Source organism: Schistocerca americana, chromosome 2, assembly GCF_021461395.2.
Source record: "Schistocerca americana isolate TAMUIC-IGC-003095 chromosome 2, iqSchAmer2.1, whole genome shotgun sequence".
Lineage (NCBI taxonomy): Eukaryota > Metazoa > Arthropoda > Insecta > Orthoptera > Acrididae > Schistocerca > Schistocerca americana.
The window spans coordinates 983,392,969-983,406,386 of NC_060120.1; the positions used below are offsets into that span (position 1 = coordinate 983,392,969).

Sequence of the window (13,418 nt, forward strand, 5' to 3'; positions counted from 1 at the left end):
GTACAGTGTTGTAGTTTGCCATGATCACAGTTAAAACTTGCATCATATTTTATAAAAACAGTTGTTCATCCTTCTTTATTCTTTTCTTTGTCCAAATTTTGTTTCAGATACTGATGGTTTACAATATGTCACTGAAATATACCCAAAAATTCAGAATTGAGTAAGCACTCCAGTGAGAACTTAATGTTGATCCCATCTCCACCACCAACTGAAAAGTCTCCCTGGCTGGGATCAAATACTTGAAAGTCAATTAATACAATACACTTAATAAAGTTAGTAAATTTAATAATTCATTAATAAAGATTCTTGAAGTTATCAGTTAATTATCAGTATCTGTAGAAAATGAATTGTTAGGTGAGCTTGTTGAACATACACTTAATTGGAGTTATCTGCATTGTAAAGCTGATGTGCAGCTGTTGCTGTAGAAAAGAAAAATGTGCAAATTGTGGTATAACAATAACTGGCCGAAGTGGGTAAGATGCTCAGATTGATTCATCACATGTGATTATGAGTTTCAACGTAATTGGTTCTGTCTTGAAGTCATTTGAGTAATGAAACAAACAATGGTACAACAGTGCCTCTAAGAATTGATTACATATTTACAAATCAGAGTGCCAAGGAGGCCACCTCAAAAGACTGAGCAGAAAGAGCTTATAACAGTGGTCCCAGATGCGCCTTATATAAATTTTGCTGGAATTTGGTGATCGTTAAAACAGAAAATTAATGACATACAGTGAATTTTGACTCATATTAGAAATTAACAGAGTATAAATCATAACATAAAATACCATTACACAGTTTATGAACCTTGTTGGACTACAGTCTCATTCACATTGAAAGTAGTCAGATATTCCTACTTGAGGCCTAAAGAATACTTTGTACAGGTTTATTACGTTATAACAATTCCCAAAGTGTTGTATACATGTATTGCCAATATTTGATTAAGCTTAGGATTATTATTGACAAGTTATTAGCTTTCAAATTAATTAATGTGAGTGAGAATCTGGTGAAGAGGAAAACTCCTAGCTGTTATGTTACGAGACTCACCTGCCATGACAGTTGTCATGTTGTAGAAATTGATTTACATGCAGTTGTTGGCACCTCTGTATCAGTTGCCACTGATGGATCCATCACGGACTGTGAGGGATGTGTTATACACCCAAATAATGGTGCGACAAATAAGTGCAGCTCATGATATTTGGAAGATTTTTAAAAAGGACAGACTGTGAATAATAATAAGGATGCATAATTGACAACAAAGTGACTTATGGGAAAGAAGGGTTATGTAGGTCCTGCATAGGGGAGGAGGTATTGCAGATAACTTCAGTCTCTCCAAGACTGATGAGATATATCCTAAGGACAGAAAGAGAGAGAGAGAGAGTGAGAGAGAGAGAGTGAGAGAGAGAGAGAGAGAGAGAGAGAGAGAGAGCTGCCCCCTAGGTTCACTGTTGCTAAAACTCACACGATCTTATTGGTAAAAACTCATTGATCACCTGGGAAGCACCACAACATCAATGCTGATAATGCAGCATCAGCTCTGGTGGTGTGTCATGTGGATCCTTACCCCTCTTCGTCAGCCCCAGAAAAAGGATCAAAAATATTGGGGCTGTTACAATAATTTTATGCCTCGCTTCCTTTATGGTTTTTGTTTCTGACAGTGAAAGTTGCAGCTGAACTGTGATCTACACAATCTCAATACAAGGTACTAGTACTAGAGAACTATGTTATTGAAATATATGTTGAATGCTGGTGGTGAAGGTATTTTTATAATCATAAAAAATACGATAATGTCTAGTCAGATTAGTACAGATTTAGAAAGAAAAATTCTTTGTGTGATCCCTGCCTCATCGGTGGGGAAACTTGGAGAATGTTTTGCGTAACTTTTCTGGTCATTTTATAGCTTTAGGTGAAGATTTCAACCTAGCTGCTGTAGTCTGGGAGACTCAAATGATTAAAGTAATAGAGATGAGGAAATCATGTGAAATTGTTCTAAATGCCATATACAAAACATTACGTTGAGGGTGTACACACTGACAGTGTTGAGTGTGAGTGGACAAAGTTCAGGAGCATTGTACAATATGCTTTAGAAAGCTATATGCTGTGCAAAGTTATGATGGATGGAAAAGATCCAGTGTGGTTTGGCAAATGTATTGGAAAGCTGCTATGAAAGTAAAGAGAGGCTCACTGCAAATTTAAACATAGCCAAAGCCTCACAGGCAAATAAAAACTAAATGAAGCCACAGTTAATATAAGGAGACCCATGCCTGTAGTTTTCAATGAATTTCACTGTGAGATTGTAGCTACCAACTTCTCAGAAAATCGTAAGTAGTTTTGGTCATATGTTAATCAGCAAATGGATGGAAGCCATCTACCCAGACATTCTGCGACCACAATGGCATTGAAATAGAGGAAGACACATAAAAGGATGAAATAACATATTTTTCCAAAACTGTTTCACAGAGGTTGATCACACTGTAGCTCCCTCAAAATTTCCACACAAATGACAAAATGACAGATATCAAAGTAAGAAACCATTGAATAAAAAAGCAACTGAAATTGCCCATCAGAAGAAAGGCCACTGGACCTGCTGGGACACCAGTATGTCTCTACATAAAGTATGTGAAAGAAGTTTCTTTTCTTCTAGCAGCAGTGTCCATAGGTCTCTGGAGGAGTGAAATGTTCCTGATGACTGGAATAAAGCACAGGCCATTCCCATTTTCAAGAAGTATCATCAAAGAGATGCACAAAACTATAGTTGTATATGGGGTGATTTTTTTCCATTGTGTACAAACTGTAGGCATTGATCGATGAGAGGATACAGAACAAAAGAGGTCTAGTGAATTTATGTCTGGAAATGCATGGTTTCTGCTAGAGACCTTTTATTCAGTCATACTTTGTTACAGAGATTCCAGTCTAATATGCGCTGTATCATGCAGCCACAGTTACAGTGTGCCTGATTTCCTCCTAGAGGATTGTACTGCTCCTCATATGTCATGCTGTAGTGTCCGTCCTGCCATAGGAATTGGCAACATTGTGTCCAATCCACTTCTCTCGCTGACTCACTTTGTGGAGGATGTGCAATTCACTTCTCTTGGTGGCTCACCTTGTAGTGGATGTGATAGTGTTGTACACAATTGTTCCATATTTGGACCATTGCCCTGCCAGTACAGGGTAAAGCCAGACGACCGTGTGGAACATTATCTTTGACAACTGATACTGCCCTCACCATTGACAGTGTGTGCAGGGCTTACTAGCGACAGACTTTCCGCATTGGGAGTAGTTTTGTCACTGGTTTCTTCACCAGGCAACCTCAATTCTGGGATCTGTGTCATCCAACCTATTCACAGATGAGGCCACCTTTATGCAGACTGCTATCTTCAACTTTCACAACAGTAATCTGTGAAATAGTATGCAGGGCCTCATGGTATGGCGACAGCAAATCATCAGCATTGACGCAGCTGGAATGTGTGGGCTAGGATAATTGGCAACCATATTTTGGGACCAGTCTTTGTTCCGCATTGCCTAATAGGCTGGAACTATTGGTATGTCTTGTGGATGACTTTGCCTCCCCTGGTACAAGAAGTGCTGTTGATGATTCGATTGAGTGGCTGCTACATGATGGTGCTCCAGCCCACTTTGCATCTCAACTGTGTCTTCCTGATCAATGAATAGGATGAGGGGGTCCAGTTACATGGCCTGCTCGTTCACTGGATCTCAACCCATGCGATTTCTGGTCATTGGGCGATTTCAAAGGTATTGTGTATGCAGAGTCTATTCCAGGTGTGGAGACACAGGAGCAGCACATTCATGCTGTCTGTGACACTGTTCAGGTGCAGCCTGGCCATTGTAAGTGTGTGAGACAGAACATGTTACATGCGTAGATGCATGCATTGAGACACATGGAAACCGTTTTCAAACCATACTGTAACTGTGGCTGCATGGTACAGAGCATATTAGACTGTAGTCTCTGTAAGAATGTATGATTGGATAAATGTTCTCTAGTCTGGAAATTATGCAGTTCCAGACATAATACCATTGGATCTTTTTGTACCATATCCTCTTATCAACAATTCCCTATAGTTTGTACATGGAAAAAATCACCCTGTATATCTGATGTTTGAAAATCTTCTGTGTTAGAATCAACATGGGTTCTGGGAACAACAATCGTGTGAAATTCAGCTCACTGTGTTCATCCACGAGACCCAGAAAGCAGTAGATACAGTACTCTGGTTGATATTGTGTTCCATGACTTCAGAAAGGTTCTTGATTCAGTTACATGCTGCCATCTAGCAAACAAAACATAAGCGTATGGAATATCAGGCCATGTATGTGATTAGGCTGAGGAGTTCCTAATAAACAGAACACAGTATGGCATTCTTGGTAAAGAGAAGTATTTGGATGTGATAAATAACTTCGGATGTACACCGAGGTAGTGTTTTTGAACCATTACTTTTCACTTACTTTAATTTGTGTTATACATGTGGCAAGGGCCTTTTCAGCTATACCACTGCTCTACAAGCCTCTTCCATTTTATTCTATTGAGTGCACTGTTTGTCCATTTGGTCTTTATGTTTATCCTAGCCATGTTCTCATGGATGTTATCTTGCCATTTAATTCTGTGTCTCAACCTTCCTCTCATTCCATCTGTTATCCTGCTGAATGTTGTTTTATGTAGTCTGTTTTTTGTCATTCTTGTTATATGGCCTGCCCAGTTCAGCTGTCTCTTCTTTACTGTAACATCATTGTTACAGTATTTGTACAGCTCTCTTAATTCTTCATTTTTTTCTTCACTTTTATTTCATACTATTTCCATCATACACCAGTTCAAAAACTTTTCTGACTATTTTTCCTTTGAGCTCTCACAGTTTTTCTTTATCTTTCTTTCTAAATGTTAATGCTTCACCTCTGTATGATGTTACTGGTATAGTAGTCAACTGATACAAGCAGAAATTGAAGTTAGTACTTTTTGCAATATATACAAATGACCAAGTAGATAGTGGCAGAATTTCCATGAGGCTTTTATGTACATGGTGCTGTTGTATACAGAGACTTTGCAATTTTGGAAATTTGTAGTGAAATGCAGGAAGACCGACAGAGTATCAATACTTGGTGCTGGGAGTGGCAGTTGATTCTCAGAACAAACAAATGTAACATATTGAATATATCTACACAAAAAGACACTTCATTGTATGATTACAGAACATCACTAGCTGCACTTACTTCTAAAAAATGTCTAGGAATATGTGAATGAGTCCATTCACATATTTAAAATGGAATGACCACATAAAATTAACCACAAGTGAGGCAGATGCGATAATGAGATTTGTTGGAAGAACCCTCAGGAAATGTACTTCACCAGCAAAGGAGGTAGCTTATAAAACCTTTGTTCAGTGAAACCTTTAATATTGTTTGGCAGTCCAGGATCAGTTCCAGATAGGATTGATAAAGGAATTAGAGCAGAGCCAAAGAAGAGCAGCACATTTTGTTACAGTTCATTTGGTAAGCATGAAAACATTGCAGAGATGCTCAGCTAACTCCAGGGCCAGCCACTGCATTAGAGCTGTTTTGCATCATGCTGTGGGTACTGTTGGAGTTCGGAGAGTGTGTTTTCTTAGAAGAGTCAGTCAATATATGCTTCCTCCTATGTATATCTCATGAAATCTCTGCCATTTTTTAGATTCTGTTTTATAATATTTCCCAAGTCATTGGAATTGGAATTCTTAGCATTTGCTGTTTAGACCTTCCACCATTTCATTAAGCACTTTCTTGGACTCACTAAAACTAACATGTTGTCAGCACAACATATATATGTCACCTTTGGCCTCCTACACTCACTCCTCTCATTTCATCCATGCACTGTGCTAGAATCTCTTCTGGGTAGATGTTAAATAGCATAGGTGAAATGGAACATCCTTCCTTGATTCCTATTCCCTCCATTAAGTTTCTGCCAATTTTGCTTAATGTATAACTACTAAATCAGTAATATTTGTTTCCAGTTGATGCCATATTTTCTTGTAATAAAAATGAGTCCATCCCACCTTATTCAGTCAAAACCTTATGGCAAATAAATAAAAACAGAATAAACCTTCCTGTTATTTTCTATGTACCTGTTTCCTGAGGTTTGAAGTAAAAGTAAGGATGTAATACCTATTGTGCCCCCATCTTCTTCAGTCTGTCTTTGTGCTAGCCTTCATCTCTCAGTGATGTGAAGATATGCTAAGAACGACATGTGATTTGGATTCCATATTTAACTGTAGATTCTCTTTCCCTGGTAGGAATACTGAGGGAGGTTAAGGAAGCATAAGTCACCAAAATGGCATCCAGTTGAAAGAACTTGCACACAGTTGGCTGAAAATCCCTCGTAATGGACTCTTAGCCAATCATCACATATCAATTTACTTACTTTACACCTGTTCTGAAGTGGTACTTTTGTCCCATGATGCTGTTTAGCTTACTATACACCCATATGTTCACCATTCTCAGTTAAACCTTGGCTACATGTGGTTTCAGACTTAAAATACCTATGTTCCTCACATTTTCTGGTGTTGTCTTCTTTGTGAGAGATAGAAATATTGATTTCAAGATGCCATTGGGCCACTCTCTCTTTGAGTATATTTCCATTATTAGTGTTGCTGTTGGATCTCATCAATCACTGTAGCCTTTCCAGTTTTCATTTCCTTAAAAGCTGTCTCCAGTTCACTCTTTGGAATGTTATAGCCCTTTATTACTTCATTAACTACACTTACAGTTCAAGTTATTCTGTCTACTATCATCTTTCCCCTTCATATAATTTCTCAGTATTTCTTTCCACATCTGTTCAATTTCACATGGGCTGTGCACCATCCCACCATTCACCCTCTCTATCTGTATGATTTCTTTGTCCCTCATCCAACATCAACCCCAACACTCCTATATACTCATACCTGTCATCTCTCTCTGTTAACTAAGTTGTTACATTGCTTCCTCATCCATTTCTATGTGACTCAGTCTGCCTGCCTTCTTAATTCATTATTTAAACTCTTGTATATTCTTTTTCATTTTTCCATGTTTACGTTTTTCTACTTCGCCATTTCTGTCAGTTTATTGATCTTTGGTCAGTTATCTACACTTTCCACATTCTCTCTCTAGGCTTTAATCTTAGCACTTGTATTGCTTTCTTATTTAAATATTTTTTACATTTTTTCCCATCTTTTATTGATGTTACCTGGTTAAACCATGCTGAATTTCCTACAAAATAGTCTTCTGTTGTCTTAGTTTTTCCCTCTTTCTGTAATCTGTAGGTAACTTCTTGCATCTCTCTATTTTTGTATCTTTGTTGGATTAATAAATACTCAAATTAGTGGTGTGTGCATGGGAGTGTGCATTTCAAAGTCTGTGTGGTTCTGTGTGTGAATGTGTGTACTATTACTAGAAAACGAGCTAGTGGTCGAAAGCTAATGTGAATGCTGTTTTCTGTTACCTGTTACTGTGCTCCATGCATTGAATCACCATAGGCAAGTGATTGCCTTGCCTTTATTTTATGCATTGCTACCTCACAGAATTTTTCATTATTGTTATTTAAATATCTTAGTTTCATAAATTGCCTTTCATTCTCTTGCCTGTTGTATCCCAACTCTGTAACTCTGTCTGTCATGAGTAGTAAAATTGATTATCTCAACTATTATTATTATTTTGGCTGTAGTAAGTACATTCAGTTTTTTGTCTGTATTTTCTCATGTATGAATATAATGGAAGGAAACATTCCACGTGGGAAAAATTATATATAAAAACAAAGATGAGGTGACTTACCGAACAAAAGCGCTGGCAGGTCGATAGACACACAAACAAACACAAACATACACACAAAATTCAAGCTTTCGCAACAAACTGTTGCCTCATCAGGAAAGAGGGAAGGAAAGGGGAAGACGAAAGGAAGTGGGTTTTAAGGGAGAGGGTAAGGAGTCATTCCAATCCCGGGAGCGGAAAGACTTACCTTAGGGGGAAAAAAGGACAGGTATACACTCGCACACACGCATTTATCCATCCACACATACAGACACCAAATGTGTGGATGGATAAATGCGTGTGTGCGAGTGTATACCTGTCCTTTTTTCCCCCTAAGGTAAGTCTTTCCGCTCCCGGGATTGGAATGACTCCTTACCCTCTCCCTTAAAACCCACTTCCTTTCGTCTTCCCCTTTCCTTCCCTCTTTCCTGATGAGGCAACAGTTTGTTGCGAAAGCTTGAATTTTGTGTGTATGTTTGTGTTTGTTTGTGTGTCTATCGACCTGCCAGCGCTTTTGTTCGGTAAGTCACCTCATCTTTGTTTTTATATATAATTTTTCTCATGTATGGAATTTTATAATTTGCCTTGAGATAGATGTATCAATGTATTCAATTTTCTATTTATGGCAGTCCATTCCCTCTTTTTACTTAATTTCTTATGAATTTCTAACTTTCAGTATGTGGCCTCAATGTATTCCTCCTCTTGAAGATCTACGTAAGGAGATATTTTAAGTTCAGAATCTCTTGCATGAACGTAAGTACAGTGCATGTCTAAGGAAACAGTAGCGTGATTGCTTCCCACTTCTTTCCACTCAGGCAGAAGGGGTCCCAACCAGGTTCTGTCCCTTGTCTGGGTCAGGTATTGTTTGCAGCCACTCATTCTGGATCAGCTGCTGCCATCTTCCTGTTCATCTGTCCTTTGAAGTGGCAGTTGACACCTTGCAGGGTGAACTCCTTATGCTGTGAGTGAAATTGCACTCATACTGATCTGCAAGTGCAGGGATGCCTCTTTCACGATTTTACACCATTTTGCCATTTATTGGGCGTAAACATGAACAGTATAGTCATGTTAATACAGTACACCGATTAAGTTTGGATGATTTTCTTGCCCTTTGTTAATTGATGTCTTGATGTTTTCCCTTTCCCAAATTTTCTTTTTGTTATATACAGAACCTGACTAATGAAACCTGTGATTGTTATTTTGAAACTGTCTAACCATGATTACTGAAGACATAAGTGAACACTCTTTTCAAATGTTAGTTGCAACTGTGACTATGTATCAGTTTGTGATTTTTTTACATATGACAGTTGTCTGAGACCTCAGACAGAAAGATAGTTCTTTTATAAGGTTCTTCAATATGAGATTCTTTATTGATAGTATGTTATCAGATCTCTTATTAAGCTGATGATTGCAGGTTCACAAACAGTATTGTAATGAGTGGCCTGTTTACTTTTTTAAGACGTTATTAGCACATTAAGGAGGTGGCTAGCCACTCATAGAAATATTGCACACAAAAATGAAGAATCAGTTGGACATTAGGAAACATTATATTGGTCAACCAAGTGAAGAAGGACAAAAAAGCATAGCTATGAAAACACATGGCTACTGTCTTTGTCAGCATAGTCAAATGCCAGTTTTGTTCGTGTAGTGATGTATACAGTTGTGTTAATAATGCTGAGTTGTAAAGCAGTGCAGCAATTATGACATGATGTTTACTTTGAAATAATATCATACACTTGCAATAACTGCAAAGTTTTGTTGTAGTATTTATTCCTCTTGTATAAACATTTAACAGTGTTTAATTTTAACTATTTACCATACATGAACTAAATTTGCCTCTATTGGCCAATTATTGAAATCATAAAAAATGAATGTCAGCATAATTTTAAATAAATTGAATCATTTACTTAAATAAACACAGTCATATTTGATTTCCATTTCTCTTCCAGTGATCTGAGGCTAATCAATATTGATGAATTTACAACCAACAGGAGAGCATGGGACTTGGGAGATTTTCAACAAACTATCATCAAGCAGATTGAGGCAGTGAAGTCTTCATTGCAAACAGTTTGGTTTCCACAGATACAAAACATATTTTTCCAGGTACCTATAGGATGTTTAATTTTGTGGTATAGAATTTTGTCACTGTTATTGTATTACTATTAACAAACACCAATTGGAATAGTTAAAGACATCTGCCACAATTATGAGGATTAAGAAGATGAAGTGATATTAGAAGAGGAATGGAACTATTTGAAGACTGCAGCGCTTCACTAGTTGTGGGCATATTTTCAACTGACTTACCCAGACAGTTATAGGGGACGTACAATTGAACATATAATTAAAACTGTCATATTATTGGCAGAAGCAAGAAAGCAATTCAGACTACCACCTTTGGATTAGCAATCTGATACTTGCCCACTGTTTATAAATTATGAAACCAAAAGACAGAAATGAAATGACTGCCACATTACACGATTCACCCCCCCCCCCCCCCCCTTTCACTTCTCTCCCCTGCCCAGAAGAGAGATTCAAAAACTGCCTTTATATGTAGTTACAGTGCTCATATTTCCATTGCAGGCGAGGATGCCTTCCTGGCTTCTTCTGCCATTTGTTTTGTACTGTAAGACACAAACAAACAACACAGCCATAGTGAACCCAAGTTTATTCTTCTTCCTCATACAAGCAAATAGCAATTGAGAACATAGACACAAATATAGAAACAATCCAGGTACTGCTACAGGCAGTTGCTGACAATAAGTATGAACACAATACGAGGGCGAGTGCCTACTGCACAGTACGTATAAAGAGCAGGGTTCTTTAGATGGCGTGGTGGATGCCATGCCATGTTCACAAGTTGTGTGACCCACTGCAGGCAGCCTCCAGTGGCCAGCATGTGCAGATGCCGTCAGTGGAATCTTCAAAGTGTAGCATGCAGACAGCCTGGTGCAGCAGTATGTATTCAAGTGTTATGTAGAGAATGGCAGTAATTGTCTTTGATTGATTTTAACCTCCTCTGCCTAAAATCAAATGCACAACAGTTCTTATTATGTAGGGTAAGTAACTCAAATCGTATTTTCTCATAGTATGGAATATGGATGTAAAATTTTGAGAGAGAGGCAAAGTAAATATTGAGGTTGTTATACATCAGGGAATTTTACAGGGTGCATAATTTTTGTTTTGTTATATTTATGTTATAATTTGGTTTAAAAATGATGAATTCTTCATTGTACTTTTTTATTTATTTGAATTTGAGGCACTGTAGTATCAGGTATATGCGAAAGTCCTCCTTGTTCTTCTCTTCTTTCATTGAAGTGTACTGTATAGTCTCTCCTTTTAGCCAATTAACAGTGTTTCTCTTCATAATGGGATGTGAAAAATAAACGGGATTTAGAATTTCTGCTGTTGTAATGGCATTAGGTGTAGCTGTGTTGATACTTGGCCAGCACATGCCTGATGGTGGTCTATGTCGCATGAGTCTATGTTCCTAGCAAACAGTGAGATAGCATGTTGTGGAGATCAGGGGGTGGGCGGGTGCGGTGGGGGAGCTAAGTTTGTTAGATGAATTGCAAACAGTTTATCATCCATTGGGACTTTCCTAGTTCCCTCAAAGTTGTGGTCATCATTCATTTTTGCTATATGATAAGCTCACACTCCCCAGACAGAATATTAGGCACCTCCTAAAAAAGAGCACTCCGGTCACTTTGGACTGCTGTAGATTGTGTAGAGCTGGTAGCAGGCTGACATGTGACCTTCCATAGCTGGCATAAGTCATGAAAGTGAAGTGATTAGATTAGATTAGAGTAGTTTTTCATTCCATAGATCCATGCTGAGGAGATCCTCGTGGATGTGGAACATGTCATTTTTCTTTCTTTTTTTATACCAATAGTATGAATATATACATCATTTGTTTCTATTAAAAAATTCAACAATGGAGTAGAAGGAGTTGGCCACTAGCAAATCTTTCAGGCTCCTTTTAAACTGATCTTTATTTGTAACTAAATTTTTTATGTTTGCCGGCAAATTATTGAAGATGAGTGTTCCTGAGTAGTGGACCCCTTTTTGAACTAAAGTAAGTGCTTTTAAGTCCTTGTGCAGATAATTTTTGTTGCTGTTATTGTATGTATGAACTGAGCTGTTTGTTGGAAAAAGAGATATCTTATTTAGGACAAATTTAATTAAGGAGTAAATATACTGAGAGGCAGTAGTTAGTATACCCAGTTCTTTGAAAAGGTTTCTACAGGATGTCCGTGAATTTACTCCACAAATAAATCGTATTACATGCTTTTGGACTCTGAAAACTTTTGTTTGACTTGAAGAAATACCCCAAAATATTATACCATATGACATTATGGAATGAAAGTAGGCAAAGTATGCAAGTTTTTTTCATTTTTATGTCGCCTGTGTCAGCTAACAGTCGAATTGCAAATACAGATTTGTTAAGGCGTTTCTGCAGTTCTGTGGTGTGCTCCTCCCAACTGAATTTACCATCAAGTTGTAATCCCAGGAATTTACGACTGTCAACCACTTCTATCTGCTCTTTGTCATACTTTATGCATATGCTGGGTGGAAACCTCTTACAGGTTCTGAATTGCATATAGTGAGTCTTTTCGAAGTTTAATGTCAGTGAGTTGGCTTTAAACCATTTATTAACATCCATGAAAATATCATTAGCAGATCTTTCTAGAACTACTCTCGACATACTATTTATTGCAATACCTATGTCATCTGAAAACAAAATGAACTGTGCTTCTGGCAGTGTAACTGATGAGAGATCATTAATGTACACAAGAAAAAGCAGTGGCCCTAAGATGGATCCTTGTGGGACACCACATGTAATTTCTTCCCATTCTGATGATGATTGATGACGGTCTGTAGTTTGATGGTATCTCTTTATCCCCTTTCTTGAACAGAGGCTTAACATCTGCATATTTTAGCCAGTCAGGAAATGTCCCAGTTATAATTGACTGGTAACACAAGTAACTTAGAATTGCACTAAACTCACAAGAACATGCCTTAATTAGCTTTGTTGATATTTCATTGTAACCACTAGAATGCTTTGGTTTTAAAGATTTTATTATGGAAGTTATTTCTTTTTTTGAAGTGAGTGACATATTCATGTGCCTGAAGCTATTTGTAAAGGCTAGTTTCAGATATTCAAGGGCATTATTTACTGATCCTGACAATCCCATTGTATCAGTAACGGATATAAAGTACTTGTTAAATAGATTTGTGACACTATGCCCATCGGTTACTAATGTGTCTTCTACCCTTAATGCTGTTTGCTCCTGTTCCTTTCTGTTTCTACTAGTCTCCTCTTTCACTATATCCCATATTGTTTTTATTTTGTTCCCTGACATTGCTATCTTCTTCTCGTAGTGCATTTGTTTAGATGTCTGAATTACTTTTTTAAATATTTTACAGTATTCCTTGTATTTAGCTAGATCATCAGCATTGGAGCTATTCTTGGTGGACAGATACATTTTCCTTTTTATCTTACAGGAAATCTTTATTCCTTGTGTAATCCATGGTTTTATTATAGACTTCTGTTTAATTTGAGTAACTTTTAGAGGAAAACAGTTTTCAAACATGCTACTGACATTGTTCGTGAATGTGTTATATTTTTCATTCATGTCATGAGCACTATAAACATC

The 13,418-nt window shown here is 37.5% G+C and overlaps 1 protein-coding gene across 1 annotated transcript in view; it reads left to right on the plus strand.

Annotated features, from left to right (window-relative positions):
- The window catches only part of LOC124596265 (dynein axonemal heavy chain 7), a 1,038,560-nt gene that overhangs the window by 87,743 nt on the left and 937,399 nt on the right, over positions 1 to 13,418 (plus strand). The window contains 1 exon segment of the mRNA XM_047135340.1: positions 9,714 to 9,867. Within this exon segment, the coding sequence (XP_046991296.1) occupies positions 9,714 to 9,867 (154 nt within the window).